This window comes from Panthera pardus, unplaced genomic scaffold, assembly GCF_024362965.1.
Source record: "Panthera pardus isolate Hobbes unplaced genomic scaffold, ASM2436296v1 HiC_scaffold_17, whole genome shotgun sequence".
In the NCBI taxonomy this organism is placed as follows: domain Eukaryota; kingdom Metazoa; phylum Chordata; class Mammalia; order Carnivora; family Felidae; genus Panthera; species Panthera pardus.
This window is the reverse complement of record NW_026526732.1, coordinates 75,951,294-75,975,784: the sequence shown is the minus strand read 5'-3', so window position 1 is coordinate 75,975,784 and position 24,491 is coordinate 75,951,294. Positions and strand designations below refer to the sequence as shown.

General features: G+C 36.7%; 1 protein-coding gene across 3 annotated transcripts in view; it reads left to right on the top strand.

Annotated features, from left to right (window-relative positions):
• Window positions 1-24,491, top strand: part of LOC109263360 (cytochrome b5 reductase 4) — a 105,562-nt gene that overhangs the window by 26,948 nt on the left and 54,123 nt on the right. For all 3 annotated transcript variants that reach the window (XM_019442768.2, XM_019442769.2, XM_019442767.2), the window contains exons 3-5: window positions 8,842-8,942; window positions 12,763-12,844; window positions 23,426-23,455. In XM_019442768.2, the coding sequence (XP_019298313.2) occupies window positions 8,842-8,942; window positions 12,763-12,844; window positions 23,426-23,455 (213 nt within the window). The remainder of the gene's footprint in view (window positions 1-8,841; window positions 8,943-12,762; window positions 12,845-23,425; window positions 23,456-24,491) is intronic.

Sequence of the window (24,491 nt, the reverse complement as noted above, 5' to 3'; positions counted from 1 at the left end):
TCTCAGCCGAGAAAAAGAAACTATAAAGACGTGGAAATTTAGCATTGAAAAATATAATACATGAAATAAAAATTTTTACTAAATGGGCTTAATAGCAGATTAGAGGTAACAGAAGTAAGATTTAGTAAACTTGCAGATAGATTAATAGAAGTTATATAATCTGAAAAAACAGAGAGGAAAATGATTAGAAAGAATTTGAACAAAGGCTCAGGGACCTACAGGACAAAATAAAAATGTCTAGTATATGTGTAGTCGTAGTTCTAGAAGGAGAGGAAAAGGAGAATGGGGCAGAAAAATATTTGAAAACATGGTGGCCAGAAATTTCCCAAATTTGGTGAAACACATGAAGTTGTCAATTTAGAAGCTTAGCAGATCCAAGCATAATCAATACAAACCATATTACATAGAGGCACATTATACTCAAACTGCTAAAAGCCAAAAATAAAGAGAAAATCTTGACAACAGTCAGACACACACACACACACACACACACACACACACACGGAAACAATAAAAATGATTTGTTGAAGGAAAAAAACCTACAACATCAGCCCTGAATTCTGTATCTTTGAAGTTACAGAATTCCTTAAAGAGAAAAAGGAAATAAAGACTTTTTCAGATAAGCAAAAACTGAGAATTCAGCACTAGCTGACCTACACCGTAAGGAGTTTGACAGGAAGTTCATCAGGTTGAAGGGTAATGATACCAGATGTAAGCTCAGATCTTTAGGAAATGGTAAATATGTGAATAAAGAGGAAAAAAATACTTTTTCCCCTCTTACCTGTTAAAAAAAGGTAACTAATGTTTAAAGCAAAAATTATAAGATTCTACTGAGGGGTTGCACAAAGTATAGGGAATGGAGAGTGGTAAATGGTTTTTATATTAAATGTAAAAAGGGGTACAGTATTAACTCAAGTGAATTGGTTATAGTTAAGGACATATACTGTATATCCCTAGAACAATCACTTAAAAAATAATGTGAAGAGGTATAACTAAAAAGTCAGTAGATAAAATGAAATTCTAAAAAATACTTTGTTAACCCAAAAGAAGGCAGGGAAAGAGGAACAGAGACACAGGCAGAAAACTTGGAAGAAAAAAAAGAAAATTTGAGAATAAGAATGAAGACTGATAAAATGGTAGCTCTGAATTCAGCCACATCAATAATCAGGTATAAATGGACCAGTTATTTGAATTGAAAGGGATTGTGTGTTTGTGTGTGTCAAGACCTAACTACATGACGGCTATAAGGGATACACTTTGTTGGTTTGTTTAGTTTAGTGTTTTGTATAATTTTGTCTTTAGTTTTACATTCCCAGTCAAAACATTGGTTTCCAAAGTACCTTAGGTCAATTCCTTTCCTTTTTTTTTTCTTTTTTTATTGAAGTATAATTAACACACAGTGTTATATTAGTTTCAGGTGTATAGTATAATGATTCAACAATTCTATACATTACTCAGTGCTCATTACTATATGTGCACTCTTAATCCTCTCTGTGTATTTCACCCATCCCCCAACCCGTCTCCTCTCTGGCGACCACTAGTTTTTTTTCTCTGTATGTAAGAGTCACTTTTTTTGTCTCTTTTTTTCTTTGTTCATTTGTTTTGTTTCTTACATTCCACTTACGAGTGAAATCATATGGTATTTGTCTGTCTGACTTATTTCACTTTGCGTAATCCTTCTAGGTTCATTCGTTTATTGCAAATGGCAAGACCTCATTCTTTTTTTATGGCTGACCAATATACCACTGTGTATATAATATACCACATCTTTATCCATTCATCAATCAATGGACTCTTGGGTTGCTTTCATATCTTGGCCATTGTAAATAATGCTGTAATAAACATAAGGGTGCATGTATCTTTTCAAATTAGTGTCTTTGTTTTCTTTGGATAAATACCCAGTAGTGGAATTATAGATTCTACAGTATTTCTATTTTTAATTTTTTTGATGAACCTCATACTGTTTTCCACAGTGGCTGCACCAATTTGATTTCCTAGTGCCCGTACGTGAGGGTTCCTTTTTCTCCACATCCTTGCCAACACTTGTTATTTCTCATGTTTTTGATTTTACTCATTCTGACAGATACGAGGTGATATCTCATTGTGGATTGATCTGCATTTTTTTGATGATGAATGATGTTGAGCATGTTTTCATGTGCCTGGTGACCATTTGTATCTCTTTGTAGAAATGTCTGTTTAGGTGCTCTGTATAAGGGATACATTTTAAATATAAGGAGACAGAAAGGTTGAAAGTAAATGCTTAGAAAAACATATACTGTCTAGATAGTAAGTATAATAAGATTGGACTATATTAAAATTAGATAAAAGATATAACCAGACAAAGACAAGAAATCTTACTAGAGATAGAGTCAGTTCATTAGGAAGACTGTTTATGCCTTGTAACAAAGTTTCAAAATACATGAGACAAACATTAATAGTATTGAAAGATAGACTTAAAATCCACAATCACTGTTGCATATTTTAACACCCTCTCTCAGCAGTTGCTAGGAGAAACTAGATAAATATCAGTAGATGTAAAATAAAAATAATGTGCTATTTCTTTATTGAACACAAGATGGCAAAGTAGTCACAGTTTCACTTGCAAAACTGGATCTGCATTTGAATACTGTGAAATAAGCTATGATTTTACTGTGTTAACCCAGTAAACATGTTTCCTTTAGAGCCCTTCATTTATTTTAGAGCCAACAAAATGAACTGTGGTGAATAGTGAAATAAATAGAAATACTACAGGGGCTCCTAAGTGGCTGAGTTGATTAAGTGACCAACTCTTGATTTCAGTTTAGGTCATGATCTCGTGGTTCGTGGGATTGAGCCCTATGTCTTAAAACTGGGAAAACTCGGGGCGCCTGGGTGGCTCAGTCGGTTGAGCGTCCGACTTCAGCTCAGGTCACGATCTCGCGGTCCGTGAGTTCGAGCTCCGCATCGGGCTCTGGGCTGATGGCTCAGAGCCTGGAGCCTGCTTCCGATTCTGTGTCTCCCTCTCTCTCTGGCCCTCCCCCGTTCATGCTCTGTCTCTCTCTGTCTCAAAAATAAATAAACGTTAAAAAAAATAATAAAGGAAAAAAAACTGGGAAAACTCTAAAGTCAGTTTTTGGTCTGATTTCTCATTAGTACAGGACTTAACCTCTATAAGATCTACAGACCATCATCCATCATGTACTTAAATAGTACCAGTGTCTCGGAGCTCACTGCTTATTTAAAGGTTTGAGTTCAATGTTCAGTATCATTTTTATACCTAAAAACTAATGTCGCCATTTTACACAGAAAGAACTCTTCTCCATCTTGATAAATGCCCCTCGTTTTTTCACATATACTTTTTATATTTGTTGTAATTTAAACCCTAACTGTTACTGCTAAAGACTAAGGCATCGTGCAACACAATGTTTAACTTTATGTGTAAGAATTTTAAAAACCCACAATAAAACATAAAAGAAAAATATACCAGTTGCCTAACCTAGCTAACAGTATTACTGTGATTGAGCATTAAATGTAGTCCTGAACTTCCTAGCAGCCAAGTAAAAGAGACACTAGTAACACCGGTCACATGATCTGAACTTAAAAAGTATTAAAAAGAAACAAGCAAACAAAAGGAGACTCATTAGTTTTTTGAAAAGGAGAAATCACCTTTGAGTTTTTGATACTGATGTTGTGAAGAATCTGAGTCCCTATATAGCGGTCACTGACCGCAGATGCTATGGTTTAGCAATATGCAGAAACATTCTTTAGCTATCCTCCCAGTTCTAGGTAACCACTAATGTCCTTTCTGTCTCTTGAGACTTGCAAATTTGGGACATTTCATTTAAATGAAAGCATGAAATATATGGTCTTTTGTGTTTGCCTTCTTTCACTTAGTATACTATTTTCAGGGTTCATCCATGTTGTAGCATGTGTCAATACTTCAGTCTTTTTTCTGGCTGAATATTACTCCACATATGGATATGATATACTTTCTTTATCTGTTCATCAGCTCATTGACATTTAAGTTATTGTGAAGTATGTTGCTATGAACATTCATGTACACGTTTTTGCATGAGCATATATTTTTCTTTCTTTTGAATATCCACCTAGGAATAAATCTGGATCACATACAGTCTATTTTTAACCTTTTGAGGAACTGCCAGACGTGTTCCATTCTCGGCAACATTGTGTGAAACTTCTTTCGGAGCACTCTTTTTCAGTTACCACTCCAACTTCCCATAGGTAGAAAAAGCCTTTTCCCACCTACAGAACCTGAATCACATATCTCAGATAAGTGAACTCACAACTGGATTGCAGCAAGCCTCAACTTATTCTCAGTGCCAGCTCTATAGCAGACACCACGGTGTGAGACTCAAGTGACATTTATACCTATTAATCTATCTCCCAGATGAGGCTCCCATACTTTTTCAGGTTATGTAACCATATGTGAACCCTAAAAGCTCACCAGTAAGGAGTGAACTGCATCCCCATGGTTCAGGCCACACACCCATTAATAATTTGTCATTTTTTCTTTGTTCTATTTTATGTCAGAGAGTCTCAAAGCATGATCCAGGGGTTCCTGATGGAGCTCAAAACTCTTTTGGTGGGTGGTCCAAGGCCAAAAATTCTTTGTAGTAATACTGTTATCTGCCTTTTAAAAAAAATACTTCTTTCACAGGTATATAAGATTAGGTGCAGAAGGTGACATGAGAATACAGGTGTCAACTATTAAGCCACACTTTAAAGATACGTGCCAAAATTTAAAACAATGGCACTTCTCTAGGTTTTTTTTTTTTAAATATAGTTATTTTTCATAAAAATACCTATTATTTGGGATAACACGTAGTGAGCTTATTGTTTTTATTTTTAATTTTAAAATATTCTTTAAATTTCTTTCTTTCTTTTCTTTTTCTCTTTGTCTTTTTCTCTTTCCTTCTTTCGTTGTTTTATTAAAGAACAGGGACAGGACCCGTGGGCAGAAAGAGCTGCCTTTTTAAATTTCTTAATTTTCACTTATGAAAGGTAAAAACATCAATAGATATAACCATCATAAACAAAAGCTCCTTCGGGGGTCCTCAATTTTTTAAAGAGTGAAGAGATCTTCAAGTCCCCAAATTTGAGAACTACCGCTGTAAGTAAAAGTGGTATTTTTGTAGTCAGATTTAAAATTAATCTTTGTTTAAAATTCAAACATAGATTTAACTCTAAAGCCCCACATGGTATTCATCCAACAAAAATTTATTTACTGCCTATCACGTACATACCAAGTATTATGCAGTATTTCTATGTTTTTAAAATTTATTTATTTTGAGAGAGAGTGTGTGTGCAAGCATAAGCTGGAGAGGGGCAGAGAGTGAGGGAGAGAGAGAACCCCAAGTAGTGTAAGTTTCTGAGGATGCAAAGCACTAACTGGTCATTTTAAAGTGCGTAATTTTTATTCTAAGAACTTAGTTGAGAGCTCAGAGTTCCAGACCTATTAACACAAAAGAGATAGTTTACTGCGAAAATATTGGCACAGGTACTACCAGTACATTGCCTAAAGAACTTAGTGTAGCCATTGTTCTGAGTGCATGTTTTCGATTGCACGGCAACTCTGCTAGGATGAGTTAGCTAAAAATGTACCCCTGAATATTGCTTGGGCATTTAAAAGGTGATGTATTTAAACATTAGAGCATATGTTCCTAATAAAACTGTTGCATTTTAATTTTAATTTTTAATAAGTTCTTTTTTATCTATATTTTTTCCCTTACATTGAGATATAATTGACATATAGCACTTTTTAAGTTTATGATGTACAGTATTATGATTTGTATGTGTATATATTGTGAAATTAACTTGCTTTTATTAACAGTAGTCAGGCAATCTGTCCCTGGTTAGAATTTATAAAACAAAATCCAGAAAAAAAAAGCAGTACAAAGGAGGGAACGGATAGATAAGATGGATGGATGGATGGATGGATGGATGGGTAGATGGGTGGATGAGTGGATGGATAGATCAACTCATCAATAAAGTCAATAGATACTCTCCTTAAATCTTCCCCTGCAACTGAAGGTGACCCAAGTAGATGAGCACCAATGATGACCCAAGTAGTGCAGCACCAATTGGACTGTAACCAGAGGATCTTGGCCACGGCAATTTTGTACCATTCAGGATTGGTGTTTTATGAATCTCTTCCTGCCTATTTTTGTTCTTAATGTCATTATTAGGATTTAGGTTTTGCAGAATTTATTAATAGCCTAGCATAAAGTTGAGATTATGTCTGTGGTCCCCCAAATACTATCTGTTTAATAGGCAATTGGTTGTATACATCTGCCATACTTGAGCAACTAAAGCTGTAGGAAGAAGTTGTGTCGTTGCAAAATTTAGAAAGTTGCAAAATTAGTTTCTAAAAACCAGGTAGTAAGGATATAGGAAGCTAGAGGCTTGTTTTTTAAAAAGCATATATAGTACAAACAATACAGTGAAGCACAGAAGGAGAGCATAAGGTTCGGTTCTTTGCATTTGTTTTCTTCTGCCACATTCAAGTTTTAGTTTTCAGGAATGCTTTTGAAAAGGAAAAGGAAAAGGGAAGGACATAAAATAGAGGAAGAAAAAGAAGAGTGAGCCTCGGCACCAGACGAAAAACATCATTTGCATTTTTGGAGCTAGGTTTGTGTGTCATAATTAACAAATCATGAGCCAAGTGTGGTTGGATCTAACATTTCTTGGGCCGAGACATTAAGTCTCAATTCCTTATAGTGAGGGATTGTCTAGGCATTCCTGGTCTTGTCCATTTGAAGAGCATGGGGAGTCGTTCAGGTCCAGAATGAGTTGATGAGAGAGGCTGAAGGTCAGTCTAAAGGGTCAGGAGGCTGAAGAGAACTTGTGTGGGGTGTTTTAGCCTTTCTTTTTTTAAATTTTTTTTTTTTTTTACGTTTATTTATTTTTGAGACAGAGAGAGACAGAGCATGAATGGGGGAGGGCCAGAGAGAGAGGGAGACACAGAATCGGAAGCAGACTCCAGGCTCTGAGCCATCAGCCCAGAGCCTGACGCGGGGCTCGAACTCACGGACCGCGAGATCGTGACCTGAGCTGAAGTCGGATGCTCAACCGACTGAGCCACCCAGGTGCCCCTGTTTTAGCCTTTCTATGCTGATTCTGAATAGCTGGCAGGGCTGCCTGCCTGTTTGTCTTTATGCTGGTTACTGACAGGTAATGAGATTCCATCAAAGACGGTGCGTGATCATGTGTTCTAAGTCTCATGTTCTTGAGAAACTCTAGTCAAGGTTTGGTTACAGGGGAAGTTTGGGATTCTTTTGTCTGGAAGGCATTCTGTCTTTAAAAAATCAATTGGGAATAATTCTGATCCTAATCATTATCTCTGGCATTTGTGGACTATAGATTTCGAAGCACTAAACAATAGGAAAAATTCCTTCCAAATTTGGTGGAGAAGATGGATAGGGAAGAAGGAAGGGGGAAACTCCACTAGTTTTTTTTTTTTTTTTTTTCCTCAGACTTATTTGGAGGACTGCTGAAAGATTTTGTGAATTTACTTCTTTTTGTTGCCTAAATTGCTTTTTAAGCAGTTTTATAAAGAAATCTACCTAGTTGGTTATTCTCTAAAATTAAACTTGTGGAAAAACTACAGTGCCTTTTTGGGTCCGAAACCCAATCGCTTCTTCCCTCCCAAGATTATTCTGTAGATGAACATTTTAAGTTATCTGAGGTGATTTAAATTCATGGAAGTCATAACATAGAGAGGGAAATGTCCTGGATAGAAGAAAACCACTTGTTCTCATGGCACCCTTGAGGTGTCTTCAGGGCTGGATTTGTCTACTCTGTAGTTTTCAAGTAAAGGACTAAAAAGCAACTCATTTCTTTGAGAAGGCTAGCAACTCCTAGCCTTCTTGCTTTGAGAACAAAGCAACTCCTCCTTTGTTGTTTCCTGTTCTTTTTTTTTTAAATTATAACCATACATTTAAATGTATGAACAGATGAAATAAATACTCCGGGAAGATAAAGGGTTTATTAAGATCTAAACAATAATCTTTGTTCCTTGGGCAACCGCAGAAAAGAATTGTGCTTGCTTTCCCAGAGCATGCCTAAGTGGCCCAGGCATCCTTGATTGCTTGGCGTTCACTGAGATGATCAGACACATGGATGAGACCTTGATTCTTTTTCATCAGATTCTCCTAACAGGGCAGTAGAGGATGATGAAGTAGAAATATTAGAGAGAGAGAGCTTTTAAAAATTATAAACAGCGTTTGATTATTTCTTTGTGTTAGGAGGCAATTTTCTATAGGGTTTTCAGGTTATCTGCACGCCTTATGAGCAGAAGTACTGACTGTCTTTTCAAGGATGTGTGCATAGTAAACAACCTCAAGAGGTAGAGCTAGTGACTCTAGAGCAAAGGACCACTTGCCTACTGTTTGCTACAATAAAGATAATGTCTTCCTCCAGAACGAAGGACACGTGTGCTTACTGCTCGTTATAAAAGACTCCACTTTCCTAAACTCAAATTTCCCCTCTTGTCATGCAGCACATTGAGTGTACAGGTATGATCTGACCCTCTTCCCAAAGGTCTGTAGGAATTGGGGTTCAGGGAACTCATGCAAATGCTGATATTGTGGCTACTGCTAGTGGTGTGAGTACTAAACTGTCCTCTGTGTCTGATGTTTTCTGCCGAGGACCCATGAAACTGGCAGGCTAACTTGTTAGCTTGCGAGTATGGTGAAATCTTTGACCGTTTATGTTTTTAATACTTAGAAATAATAATTTGTTAAAAAGGATGTATTTGAAAAGATTTATTGAAACTTACATTTCTAGTTTGTATAATTTTTAAGAAGTTTTTTTATGATATTATTTCCTCTTGTTTTGATACAGGGTTTGTTTATAATGTCACTCCTTATATGGAGTATCATCCTGGTGGAGAAGATGAACTAATGAGAGCTGCAGGATCCGATGGTACTGACCTTTTTGATCAGGTAAGGTGGTGAAATTAATCATACTATTACAGTGGGAGCGTTCTCTTAGATTTAGCAGTATGATAGTTGTAGAAAAAACATAGTTGCACAAATTTCATATGCATTGGCTTGAATTTTGAAATTTGGGAAGATGCTCGAGAGTAACAACTGTTTAATTTGCCTTTAAATTATTTTACTATAATTTTAGAGATGGTTTCAAATCTGTATCCAGGAGTCTCCTCTTAAGTGCTTGCTGTCTCCTCTGCTAGCAGCTGATTACTCAGTTTTTATTAATTTTGATTATGATGATGATTGGCTTATGGACGACAGTAACAATTGGAAAAAAAAACAAGCCACTTAGCTTTTCTGCCCTTAGTTTTTTCTCATTTGGGAATTGTTATATAATTGGCCTATCTTGCTGTACTGAATCTGCTTATCATGTAGAAAATCAGATGATTAATGAATAGAAAACTTATTTTTCCTAGAGTGATAGCAGAGATTCTGAATGTATATTTCAAAAAACGCTTATTTAAATTAGTCATCTTTCCCCTTACATTGACTAAAAATAAACATTGGCTCTTATACTATTTTAAAGTTACATAGAGTTATGTTTACTGCTGTCAATAGGGTGAACTGTTATTTTGAAACAATCTTGAGAAGAACAGAAATTTGCTTTTGTCTCACATATACTTTATTTTGTATTTTGTGATGGTTATCCACGTTGTAGTACTGGGATTTTACCATTTCAGATACCAGAATCAGATTGGGTTATTTTTAGAGTTGACTTCTGAACAAATATAATTTGATTTCTGTTCCTTCTACTTTTTCATCCATTTTAGGATTTAATTTTTGACCAGGTTGCCAGAAATATAGGTTGTTTTATATTTAAATGTACTTAATGTGCATCTGCTTAAATAGCAGAATCCTATTTGCAATTAGTGTTCTTCCTGGGTTGGAGAAAAGTCATGTTTGGCCATTGGTCATAATAGCATTCTCCTTGGGAGGTTCTTATTGCTGTTTTTTTTTTTTGTTTTTTTTTTTTAATTTTTAACTTGTAATTTTTACTTATTTTGAGAGAGAAAGAGACAGAGAGACAGCATGAGCAAGGGAGGGAGAGATAGATAGAGAGAAAATCCCAAGCAGGCTCCACACTGTCAGCGCAGAGCCCAACGCTGGCTCCAACTCGTGAAACTGCAAGATCATGACCTGAGAGCCATATGCTTAACCAACTAAGCCACCCAGGTGCCCCCTTATTGCTGTTTTAAGGCAAATTCTCATCGTCATTTGGTAGTTGTTATTGTCTCTCAATGCAAGCCAAATAGAAAAGTTTGGAAGCGTTTGTGTGAAAAATTGTCTGCCATACTTTTTTCTTATATCTATTCTGTAACCTCTTGATTCTGAATATACTCTTCCACAAGAAGATTCCTCAGTAAAATCTAGTCCTATTTATATTCCTCAGTGTTGTGAAGTTATATGGACCTTACTTAAGCAAAATTGTTTCGGAGAAGTCACAAGAACTGCTATAGTGTTAAATTCTTTAGCAGTTTAAACAGTATGTTAGTTACCAGATTGCTGCGTTCCCCTTGGCTTTCATAGGACCAGTGATGTTTATTTAAGACTTTCACTTACCACAGAAGTAAACAACTTTATATTCTAGATTCTGTGGTGAAGCTTCTTATATCTTTAAACACTAGAGAACTTATTCAGGGCTAGTATTTGAGTTGTACAAAGAATATTAAGTAATCTTTTTTCTGTCAGATTTGTCTTTACTTTAGATCCTGCTTCTGACCTCTTGTTGTGTATTTTCAGATGCTTGATGGGCAATTTGATAACCTGTTGGCACTTCAACTCATTTTGCTCTCAAATAATATCAACCCATCTACTTCCCTTTTATTCCCCCTCTGTTTTCCTCTTTCTGGTAATGGGGACTTGAAGCCACTTAAGTAATTTTTGCCTTTTCTCATTGTGCACCACTATCTGGTCACTAGCGAAATCCCATGATGCTGTCTTTAAACATTACATTCTTGAGGTGCCTGGGTGGCTCAGTCGGTTGAGCGTCCGACTTCAGCTCAGGTCACGATCTTGCGGTCCGTGAGTTCGAGCCCCGCGTCAGGCTCTGGGCTGATGGCCCAGAGCCTGGAGTCTGCTTCCGATTCTGTGTCTCCCTCTCTCTCTGCCCCTCCCCCGTTCATGCTCTGTCTCTCTCTGTCTCAAAAATGAATAAATGTTAAAAAAAAAAAAATTTTAAACATTACATTCTTTTCTCTCTTCCCACTGCCTTAGATCAAGTCATTATCACCTTCTCTGGCCCTACCATTGTAACACTGTACAGATCCCTTTACTTTCCAGTACCAATGTAAATAACATGACAGCTAGATTAGTGTTCTTAAAGACAGTCATCTTAGCACCTTGTTCTACAGCTCTCTGATGCTCACCATTGACAATGGGATAAATCAAAAGTCATTATCATGGCCTTTGAGGCCTTCAAAAGACTGTATTAAAGTAAATATCCTCAACATGCATTTGGCTTTGAGCAAATGGAAGTGCTTTGAGCCAATCACCCGTTCCATGATTGGGATACCTCATACTTTTGCCTCCTTGGATATCCTTCTTCTTCATTTATCTGTTAAAATTCTACCCAATGCTCTAGCCCCAGGGATAATGCTTTACATGTCATTGGATGCTCCATAAATATTTGGTATATGGAATTTTAATTTATATTAATAAATGGAGGCTCCTTTATAATTATATACATATATTGCATATTTGTTATTTTAGTATATATTTACTAACTCAGGAGTGTACACAAGCATTCTCATATCAGTATTATTTGACCTGATTATTTTCCTGATTATCTACTATTTTATTGAATAATTTATTAGTTTTCTTTTACTGGTCTTTTACAATTCGACATCTAGGTTGTTTCCAATATTTTGCTAATATAAATAGTGCTGTGATGAATATCCTGGCATTTGCATCTTCGTGTGTATGTGAATATTTTCTCAGGTAAATTCACAAATTACTCAGTGAAAGAGCTGCATATTTTTAGGCTTTTAATGTATATTGAGAAGGTGTCCTCCAGAGGGTGTTTAAATTTAATTCCCACTGATGAGTCAGGCAACAAATAATGGCAGTTGTTTTCCTTGCCGTGACAATCTCAGTCTGTTCGTTTTCAAGAAAATGTCTGTCAGACACCCAAGTCTGAAAAACCAGTTTGTTTATCAGTCATTTTTTTTCTTTTACATATAAATGGTCTTCTGAGACAAAAGCTCGGTTCAGTTTGCAAATCAAATAATTGCCTGGGTATTTTCCTTCAAGGTGAGGATCTTACTTTGCAGCAGAAGCGTTTTTGAGAACTTCTCATTTTGTTACACAGAATGTAAGCAAGGCCTCTACTCAGACGTTGAGACTTAAGAAAATTAATAGTTTCTTCTACTTCATAAAGCATATTCTTAAATGAAACCAATCCCCCGGCCCCCATGGGTATGTGATGGTGAAGAATATAAAGATTGAAACCTCTGCCTTGACTTGCCAGCATGCAAGCAGTTTTACCTACCATTGCCTTTTCCACATTAGTGCAAGCGTCAACACTGGTGAAAAAGACAAATAACATCTTAGTATTATTATGAAACTAGTTGAGACCTCATGGGTATCTGAAAGGTCTGTACACGGCACTTGGAGAACATGGTACGCTGCCTTCCTGTCACTCCCTTACTGGCTAATTGAATCTGCTTAGTTTTCCAGAGCAGTCTAAGTATGTTTAGTTTTGCTCCGAATAAAATTAGAGCATCTCATGGAGTCAGAGTCATGTCGCTTCTCTGTCATTTACATCCCACACCAGGTTCATCGTTGGGTCAATTATGAATCCATGCTGAAAGAATGCCTGGTTGGCAGAATGGCAGTTAAACCTGCTCTTCCTAAAGGTAAGTTGTGCCAAGTGCTAACCTGGCAGTGATGTGTAACACGCACATACTTTTTTTTACTTAGATTTCGACAGATAGATTTAAATAAATCACTATATTGTTCTTATTTTTCACCGGCCTCCTGGTGCAGCCACTGTAAAGATTTTAAATGAATAAATGAATGAATGAATGAATGAATGAATGAATGAAGCAATGACTTAACCTTAGAATATTGACAGGTTTTGAGAGAACATTCATACGTGTGAGGAATGAGCATTATGGAAATGAATGGACTCTATTTACTTCTTATTTAGTTTTCATTATTAGTCTTTTATTCTGTTGTTACATGGGTTAGCTAGAACACTTGGTTAAAGTTGAATTTTAGACTCGTTTTTGAGAATTTATTTTTTTGAATATGTAATATAGTCACATGACTCAAAACCCAGAAATTATGATGTTACACAGTGAAATTTTTCCTCCCAGCTTTGTCTCCCATTTGCCTTGAACATTCCCCTCCTTGCCCCTATATTATGGAAAACCCATGTTCTGATTTTAAACTACTTTTAAAATAAACCCGATTCCCTACCCTAACCTTCTGACCTGACTCTACAATCTGTATGATGTTGGAGATCACCTCTTTGCCTCCTAAGCTTCTTTCAGAAGAGCACCCTCTGAAAATTTTGGACATACAACAGGAATAGCAGAAATGCTGCACTTAATTCTTGACTGTGGATAGAACAGTAGTCGTTTCTTTTACGTAACTCCTGACTTTGACACTCAATTAAGAATAAATTGGCTTATCTGACCTGAGTCTTCTGTTTATTAGTTCAGTGAATTTTGTCATTCAAGGCCTCCGTCAGCAGTGTGGAAATAGCACAGGCATGCCCAGATTTGAACCCTAGCTCCACGGCCTATTGACTGTGCAGTCTTTGGGCCAGTTTCTACCTCTGACCCTCAGTTTTCATCTGTACAGTGATTCATAGGACTAGGAAGTAACATGAGTAAAGTTCCTTTCACCGTGAGTGTAATAGATGCTCAAAAAGGATTATTTCTTTTTCTTCTCATTGTTACAAAACAAATAAGCAGTATGTGTGTATACCAAAAGCACACTAATGTGACTTTTAGTGTCTGGAAGTTCTTCCAAACCAGTTTACGTTTTAAGCCAATTCCTTTCTCCTTTTAACTGACTCCTAAATTCACTAATTCACTGCCAGCAGGAGACACAGTATTAATTCGAGTTTCTGAATGACTACTTTTACCTCATCCTGACTGTTCCTTATCTCATTTACATAATCTGGTACTAATGGTCATGTCTTCTTCTGTAGTATCAGAAAGTATGCGGGTTCCTGAGGCTCTTATTCCCTAAGGGATGTGAAGTTAGAAAAAGGACTTTTCTGGTTTCTTTCTTCCTCTCTGGAAATGAAAGACAGATGACTCTCAAAATACTTCACCAAATATGATAAACACCATTTAAAATAAGCGGATTGGTTCAAAATCTCCAGATATTTCCCCATACAAAAAGGGTAAGTTCAGGCAGCAATCCAGGGTGATAAGCTAGCTCTGAAGCCTCCGTTTCCTTCTAGCACTTATCTAGATGATCTGGTCATCTAGATTAAGAGCCATGCCAGAATGTTAACGGTCACACAGTGGGTGGAAGACCAGATTGTGGGTCTCTAAAAGCAGGGAGTTGGAACCGAGATCCCTTCCTATGGCTTGGACTCTTGAAGGTCTGTGTAATGAGTGAAATGGAAAAGCATGAAGAAAATCTGTCCAACACAAGGGAATGTCAGGTTATTTTGTCTGCCCTGACCTTATTTATGAGGTGACAGGGGAGAGGAAAGAGAGATTTCCTCAGAGAATTTGTAACCGCAGCCCTGCCTACATAAGAGTTGGGAATTCAAGTATATTCCACCTATGTGGTCCCAGAAACCTCAAACCAAAAAATAAAATGGCCTCCCATTAGTAGTTTCCCAGGCTGTTTGTCAGAGGTGTATACACATTTTCAATCGTGAAACACGCGTATGACCTAAAGCCCTCAAAATTCCCACAGGTACACATCAGATAATTATTAGTGTCCAATAAAAAATTAGACAACACATGAGGAAACAAATCATTGTTTCTTGTTTCTGCAAGAAACAAGAGTAGTATTTCACCCTTAGGGCTTCATTATTCATATACAGACTAAAACTAGTTATATTTGAAATGTTAAGGGCAATAAGAATCTATTAGTAACATGAGTAAAAAACAAGAGACTGTTAAAATTGTTAACAGAGACTGTTAAAATTTAATTGTGTTGAATTAAAAAACAAGAGAAAATTTCTAGAAATGAAAAATAGAGGTGGTGAGTTTAAAAATTACATAGCACAAGTAGCCAAAGAGTTTAGACATAGTAGAAGAGCTCAGCGAATGGCAAGATTGAGCAGCGTAAGTTATACAGAATGTACCACAGAGAAACAAAGGGGTAAAAAAATATGCAAGAGGTGTGGGGGATCCAACACTTGTAATCAGATTTCCAGAAGTAAGTAGAAGTGAGACTGAGGAAGAGGCAACATCTTGAAGGGATAGTGGCTAAGAATGTTCCAGAACTAATGTCATAAATCCTCAAATTCAGCAAGTTTGGCAAATCCCAAACAAAATAAAAAGAAATCCACACATGGACTCTTTGTAGTAAAACTGCAGAACACTGAAGACAATGAGAAGATCCAGAAACAGCCAGAGAGAGATAGATTTAGTAACAGACCAGTGCTTAGTGAATTGACAGCTAAGCTACTAGGTGTAATTTATAAGCCGCCATAGCCTGTTTACCAGAAGAACAGTAGAAGCCAGAAAACAATAGAACAGTATCTTAAAACTGCTGAGAGAAAATAACTGGCAACCTGAAATCATTCAGTAACAAGAAGGATTAGATACAGGTAGGTAAGACTGAAAAGGAAAAATTAAAAACTAAAACAGCACACAAAACCAAAATCAGGAGGTTCGAAGGGTCGAGGAGACAGGCTTTCTGAATCCTAATCATAAAAAAGGAAACTGTGGTGAGTATTCTTCCTCCTCGTCACCACCTGGCTCAGGGGGGTATGAACACATTTCCTATGCAGAATGAGATATGGAGTCAGATATTTTGTATTCATAAATTAAAAGATTCCTTTTTAACACTGTCCTCAGCTGTCACTGTCCTTAAATATTGATTACTAAGGCAGCATAGGATCTATAGAAAGCACAAATTTCATGAAGCTGATGGGGTCAGAGCACATCTCTGCCACTTATAAGCTGTTATGTTCTTTGGTACCAGTTGACAGATCTGAGAGTTTTCCCTCAGCAATAAAATGGGATTTAAGAAGAAAACATCCTAACATTATTGTGAGGATTAAGCAAAGGCATGTTTTCTGACCACTAGTGCCTAACAAGCTGCAGGGGGTTGGGCAGTAGAGCTGGTAGAAGTGGTTGCCGCGGTCCTAGCTACCTTCACCCCTCCACCCCTGCGGTACTGAGGCTGCTTACATTCTGTTCCTTTGTGTGTCCCTACAGTTATCAGGCGTAAACCAGCATGGACTGAAGTGTTTCACCTTGAAAGATGGTTCTGTTTCCGTAAAAAAGAAAGTATTATTATTATTGCTGGAGCATGTGAGATTAGGGCTGTGAATCCAGGTTTCACTCTAAAGCCTTTTTGGAGTGTAAGTGTTTTTGCTAGGGTGAGGCCAGTAGCTGGGAGTGATGAGACAACTTGAAAAGCATTAGGAAGCAAAGACAAGAATTTTACAAATCAGAAAGGTGTTGATTCCAAGTAAGTGGATCGTTTTTGTTATTTGTTTTGTTTTGTTAACAGTAGAGACTCAAGATACAGTTTGGACTCCAGGCTAACCAGCAGGAGTAGAGCATGTAAAAGGAACAGAGTAACTAAAAAGAAAGATCTAATGTGTCAGAAATAAGGAATGTTCCTGATAATTAAGGTGAAGTTCCATTTTAACATAAGTACCAATTGTGCCTTTCGTGTATGAGCAGGGATTGATCATTGAACTCTGCTGGGCCTTATTGATAGAAATTATTAGAACAGGGTAACTGTGTAATTGTCCAAACTGGGGCAGCTCTGAGCAGGCAGGGAGGCTCTGTGAGTAATCGTGGTGAGACAACAGGGGATAAACTGTGACTGGCAAACTGCAGCATGTGTTCACTCTCCGGTTGGAACTTCTGGATGAAATGGGAACAGAGGATGAAAAGAGTTGAAGGAGGAGCAGAGAATGAAAACAAAGATGAAGTGAGAACAGTAGGGGGAAAGAGACTGTCGCTGGCATGGGGATTTGTTGGGGGGAGATGGGCACCCAGGGGCTACACTGAAGGAGAATTTTAATGCATGGGCTTCTTTCAGTACCAGATCCCTCACACACTCTTTTTTTTTTTTTTTTTTAATTTTTTTTTTAACGTTTATTTATTTTTGAGACAGAGAGAGACAGAGCACGAACGGGGGAGGGTCAGAGAGAGAGGGAGACACAGAATCTGAAACAGGCTCCAGGCTCTGAGCAGTCAGCACAGAGCCCAACGCGGGGCTCGAACTCACATACCGCGAGATCGTGACCTGAGCTGAAGTCGGCCGCTTAACCGACTGAGCCACCCAGGCGCCCCCCTCACACACTCTTTTAAGGAGGTGGTCTGCCAGACCCCAAAGCAGGGGAATCCAGAATTGCCATTTTATGGCCGTCTCCACAGCTGGGCAGTTCTGGGAAGATAGTTTTCAATTTATCTGGTGGTTTCTAGCATGGCGGTGATGAAATGCACAGGTATGTAGGAAGAAAACAGCAAAGCTAACTGCACCAGAATATAAAACATGACACTGGTGGATCTTTATCAAGCAAAGAATCAGTGTTTTTTGTAATCCTTTGTTTGAAAAGCATTACCATTTATATTGTGCTTTAAAAAGATCAATAATGAATAAAAGGAGAAACTTTCCTTGGAAAGTTAAGCCTCGGTTCTTGATTATTTATTTATGTGGAACACTACATTCTCTGGCAAAGATGAAAAATGTTCTTGCTTCTCGCCCTATTTTAGTTCTCAGCTGCCATTATTGTAGCTGCATGCCACATGTGGCTGTCGAATGCTAGGATGTGCCTCGTCCAAGCTGAGATGTGTTAAAAGTGTAAAAGACTGCATTTTAAGACTTCGTTGTAAAAAATGTAAAATATCTCATAAATTTTACATAGATTACATATTGAAATGATAATATTCTGGATCTATTGTGGTTAGTAAAAATACACTACTAAAATTAATTTAACCTGTTACTTTTTGTTAATGTGGTCATTAGAAAATTTAAAATTATGCTTATGGCTTGCATTATATTTCTTCTGGGCAGCACTGTTGAAGACCAAATTTTTTAAAGTGGGTAACTTTAATGAGTCGATTCTTTGCCTTACAAAAGGAAGCATCTATGAGTTCTATAAATGGAGGGATTCTCCAATTGAATAACCATGGCCTTTAAATAAGGTACATTTAAATAAAAACCTCAGTATCTTCACTTTTATTTTTATACTTAAAAAATTTTAATGTAAGTAATGTAAGTAAAGTAAGTGTACTTTAAAAAATTTTAATGTAAGTCATATTTTAAAAATACTAATCATTTTTTCCAGTGGCATAGTGCAGTGTCAGAAATGTCTCTGTTTTTTTTTTTTTAATTTGTCTTAAGTTCGTTTATTTTTTAGCTCGAGAGAGAGTGAGCAAGGGAGGGGCGCAGAGAGAGAGAGAGAGAGAGAGAGAGAGAATCCCAAGCAAGCCCCCCACTTGTCAGTGCAGAGCCCAAAGGGGGGGCCTCAAACTCACGAACTGTGAAATCATGAACTGAGCTGAAATCAAGAGGTGGACACTTAACTGACTGAGCCATCCAGGTACCCCAAAAGTGTCTCTTCCTAATTTCTCATCACTTTATCATGGTTTCTAATACTTTGTTTTTTGTTTTCATACCCATTCTCTCAAGCAGTTACTGACTGTAAAGCACTTGGAACCATATCAGTAGAATACTTAAAGGTGGAAGAGGGTTTAGAGCTGTTTTAACACCTTTACTTTAAAAGTGAAGATGCTATATGTTAACTCACTCGAATTTAAATAAAAACTTGAAAAAACCCCAATAAGTGAATAAAAATAAAAGTGAAGATACTGAGGTTTTTATGTATATGTACCTTATTTCAAGGCTGTAGTTATTCATTTGGAGAATCTTGCCATTTATAGAACTCATGAATGCTTCCTTTTGTAAGGTAAAGAATCACTCATTAAAATTACCCGCATTTGCATAATTTTTTTAAATTTATGCCAGTGATTTTCAACAGGGGTTGATTTTGCTACTCAAGGGGCCACTGTCTGGAAACATTTTGGTTGGCACAACTAACCTAGGTGCTCCTGGCATTCTAGTGTGTAGAGGAGAGGGCAGTGATGCCACAGAATAGCCTACCATGCACAGGATAGACTCCCACAACAAAGAATTGTCCAGCCCAAAATGTTACTAGTGCTGAAGTAGTGAGACCCTCTACTTTAGTTTTCTATTCTTAAAAATGATAGTATCCACAGCACATGTATGTGAAGCTCGTATGTAAGACAAATAACTATTGAATGGGCTGGCTGCTGTCTGGAAGTTCGAAGTAGAGTCAAAGTTCTCTCATCGAGGAGCTTCAGTTTCTTCGGTAAAATGGGCTCAGTGGGTGGGCAAAATATAAGCTCAGGTGCCAACTGATAGGGGGAAAGCAAGGCCAGCCGAGGCTTAACTAGTGGAGAGAAAGAGCAAGGTGTTGTGGTGATATGGACCTTACCAGATGAGAAAATTTGCTGTGTTAGTCAGGCTGCCTTAATTTGCTTTTGCTGCTGTCAGTCCATTGTCTGAGTGATTCCTGCCAGAAAGATATAAGGGAGAGGTCATTGAAAATGGGGGTGAGAAGTCCCTGGTCAAGGGCAGGTGCAAACCTGAATAGGAAGTGTGTCATGCTTTGTGGGTGCTACTGACCAGTGTTTGGTTTAGGTTAGTATTTGTTTTGTTTTCAGGGAAAGATGATTTTTGAACATGTGTATATTCATGTGCAGGTGATGCCAAATAAGGAAGGAGTGGTTAACCCTAAGAGGATATGACAAGAATGGAAAATAACTCATAAATTGGGGGATTGAATAAAAAATATCAAGTATACCCTACCTACAGAGAAACCACAAACTTCTAAAAATGCAGCTTATTCTGTGACTAGTTAAATGAGTAGTAGGAAGAAAACTGACCAGGAGTACCTACACATTCTAGTACTTTAAAATCTCTTTAACCCTGGAATTTTTCAGAGTATGTATTTCAACTATTAATTACTTATTTTAATTCTGCCAGTAAACTATTTCTAGGGTGAGGGGTAATTCTGAGCCTTGAAGTTTAAGGGATGTATAAAATTTAAAGGTAATTCAGAAGATGATTACAAAGATGAGTAAAGGAAAGTAAAAAGGTAAAGATAGTTTAGAAATATTGAAATCATTAAATTTTATAAGATTTGAGAAATTAGTGTGTAACTTGAAACGAAAATAAGACTTAAGCCTCATTTATGTTATGAAGAGTTCCATTTAGAAATATGGAAGAATTTCTAGAGAAAAAATGATTATTAAACATATTGTAGAGAGCCAGGGAGCCATCTTCTGGCAAGCCTGAGTAGTTAAGGGAATATAGAATGCTGCATTTTGGTCTTGGTGATAAGATCTCTGGTAATAAGACTGAGCTCATATCTGGTGGTTACGTGATACTGACCTTTGGAAATAAGAAGATGAGGTATGTAGCTACATGTTAAATGCTCAAATATAAATACTCAGCATTTGTCTTCCTAGGATGCTTTTCTTCAGGGCCTCGGTGACAAATGCCTGGATATTGTCAAAACGTAGCTAAAATATTACCTCCTCAATGGAGTCCTTTCAAATTCCTTCCAACTAGAGATATCCCATTCTATGCTTCTAGGTATGCTACATACCTCTTTTAAAGCATTTATCATATTGTGTGTGTTCAAGAGAATGTATCAACATTTTATTTTTAATTCCATTTATTTAATTTTTTTGAATAAATAATGCATTCACATGATTCAAGTATGTGTAATGCATTCAAGTATGTGTAAGTAATGCATATCACATGATTCATACCTCGGTCTCCCATCTACTGGTTTCCCCTCCCATGTATACACAAAGGTAACCATGTTATTCTAATTTTTATGAATCCTTCCAAATTTATGGGTGCATAAGCAAACAATATATATTCGTATTTTCCTAACTTTTTATCAAAATGTTTTCACATTATGTCACTGTGTTTATTAAGATGATGGCCAACAAATATTTATTTTTTTAATATTTATTTATTTATTTTGAGAGAGAGCGTGTGCATAGGGGAAGGGCAGAGATAGAGGGGGAGAGAGAGAATCCCAAGTAGGCTCCATGCTCTCAGCGCAGAACTTGAGGTGAGGCTCAGACCCAAAAGCTGTGAGATCATGACCTAGGCCGAAGTCAAGAGTTGGATGCTTGACCGACTGGGCCATGCAGGCACCCTGATCAAATATTTATTTAAAAAATGAGTATACTGGTAAAACAGATTTTTTTCTTTCTTTATTGTGGGGGTCCTCCTGTGGCTTCACCCAACAGAGGTAAACTAGATTGGGGCCACAGTTGAAAATCCTTACCTACCCTTTTACCGCAGAAGAGTAGAGTGCAGTGCGTAAACTGCAGTGCTGGCTTTCAAAATTACTCTGATCTCTCCAGAAAGCAGAGGTTCTTATCAGAGTAATGCAGTTTAACCAACATTATGAGAAAATACAAATTCTCTTGGCTATGGAATTAATGATCTAGACAGAACGTCAGATTTCTTGTCAGTCTCATGTGACTAAAAGGACTCAGATGTAAATATGCTTAATAATAAAAATAGTCTTTTATTTCTATGTGTCAGTGTTTTGAAAGAGTTGCAAAAGTAGAGTTTTTAAAAGTAATTTAGACCGTTTAAGTAGAAAAATCTCTTCCTACTGGTACTTCTTGTATTAAAAAAAAAAAAAAAAGATTCAGAAAAAATGACCTATGTAGTAGGATCCAGAAACTTCTGACAGGTTCAATCAATTCATGTCAGGCGGGAAGTAAATCATATAAGATAAACATATGTTTTTCCTTAGAAACAAATTATGTGGGGCAATTTTTCAAAAGCTGTGATCCTCTTAGATAAAAACAAATTGTTTTATTTGATAAATGACATTCATCAAACTGCCAAGTATGTGGTACGCCGAAAATAGATTTAATTTACTTTTATCTGTGTGTTTGTTGGTTGTTCTAAGATAAAACAAATAATTACAACTAAGTAGGAAAGACAGATGAAACCCACTGATGAAAGTAAGTGATCAAGCAAGGACATCAGTGATCCCTTGCAAACTGTAATGAATAGATTTTTATTTGGCACTTGATAAGCAGAGCTCATTTTGAGGTATAAGTCAAGTGGTTTTTAGGTCTTTTGCCTTTCCAGAAAGTATTAACACTAGCAATGGCATAGTAAGAAATATGATGCTGAGTCTTAGAGGCTATGAAGTCTAATCTTGGCTTTGTTGCTAAAAGGCTGTGGATTTCATTCAAGTCCTTGACCCCTGACTTTCAGTCTTAAATGAGGGGATCAGATGGTAATTTGCTGCATGTTGTTAAGATCCCTTTCAGCTTTGAAATTATTTTGGTAAAATAAAGAAAATAAAAAGAATAGTCATCTGGCCTCCTTAATCATGATTATTTTATGATAGTCGAGTGAAGCAGAGGTAATTGTGGTATCCCTGGTTGATTGAAAATCAGAACATAAAAGATTTGCAAGCCTTCATTTAAGTGGTTTGTTTTTGTTTTCTATAAAACAAGGTTACCTCAACAATTGATATCTACCAGTTTACTGCTTGGATATTTTGTTGGCTTGTCATTCTTTTCTCCTCCTCCTCCTCCTTTTTTTTTTTTTTTTTTTTTTTTTAACTCTGTTAACTTGCTGAGGGTTTTATTTTGACCATATGGTGTAGCATCTTTGGTGGTCAAAATACAATGTAGATTTGTGAGTTGGTTGCCATCCTGAAAGAAAATAACTGTTAAATATTACTGTGTTGTACATACAAGTGAAAGTCTTATACTTTCATCATTTTGCCGTTTAAATTTGGAGTAAGCAATAATCTTTTTAAGTATTGACCTAGATTAGATAAGAAAGGTATAAGGTGTCTTTCTTTGAGTTGTTAGCATGAACATTTTATTTATAATGTGTAATATAATAAATTCTGAATAATTTTGATTACTTTGGAATATGATGACCTAAACAAAACTTGGGTTTTTATATGCTTTCTAAAGAAGTTAACCAAGATATTAGAAAAAAGTATTCAGAGAAGTAGAGAAAAGCTCAGTGAAGTGGGAGACAAACACCTGTGGAAGAAATGGCCCAGCAATTTTCAGAATGAAGCTTCCTTGTTTGAAACATCGACCATCTATTTATTAGCCTTGTTTTTCTCCTCAGACCTGAACAGAAAGCTCTTCAAGGAAGGTGCTGTTATCTTCAAATATTAGCTGATACTCTCTTTGATGTTATAGTATTATTATCTGACTTTTCTTTTCTAAATCACTGTACAGACTATCATGAAGAAAAGAAAGTCTTAAATGGTAAGTCATATAAATTTATGATAAAAAATGGATCGTATTCTTATGAATTACATTCACATAGAGAATTGTTTTACAGAATTATTTGGGTAGTATTTGGATTTTTTTTTGGGAGGGGAGGATATTTTTTATACAAAAGATATCTTTACTTACCTAAACTTAGAGGCTTTGGCAGAACTTTATAGATCCCTTACTCCAGCCATTACTCTTAGAGTAAGTAGTCCCTCCTGGAACATCCCTGAACATGGTGTTCATCTGCCTGCAGCTTGAATATTTGTAGTGATGAGGAGTTCCACCCTCAGAAGCAAGACAGAACAAGTCATATCCCTCAGGCATGGAGGTGAATGCCAGTGTTTGCATATAGATGCTGAATAGCCTATTACTACTCTTTCTAGGCTCAGCAGCTCTGGCTTCTTCAGCCATTCAGTATGACCGAGAATTATGACTGACATTCTCCCCTCCCCACCTCCAATCAATCAATCAATCAATCAATACATACATACATAAATACATACATATATACATACATACATACATACATAAATACGATGTAATGGTCAGTATTGACTCTTAGGAAATGCCTGGGGCTACATTGATTGAACTACTTGTTTAAGGTATGTTTTTTTTTTTTTTCCTCTATATTTATTTATTTTTTTTTATTTTTATTTTTATTTTTTTCAATATATGAAATTTATTGTCAAATTGGTTTCCATACAACACCCAGTGCTCATCCCAAAAGGTGCCCTCCTCAATACCCATCACCCACCCGCCCCTCCCTCCCACCCCCCCCATCAACCCTCAGTTTGTTCTCATTAAGGTATGTTTAGAAATAGGTTTTTTTCTCCATGTTTGCAAAAGAAAGTTATAGAAATTCAACTATAAGCTAGATTGCCAGATTAGTTACCCTTCCTTTTTTAACTTGAGGAATACCGTCGTCTGTGTTGTAGACTGACTTATTTCAGTTTTTGATGTAACACCTGAGGCTTTTTGTCTGATAGTATAGCACTGTATTAAATGAAGGGCCTATCTTGGGTTCCAT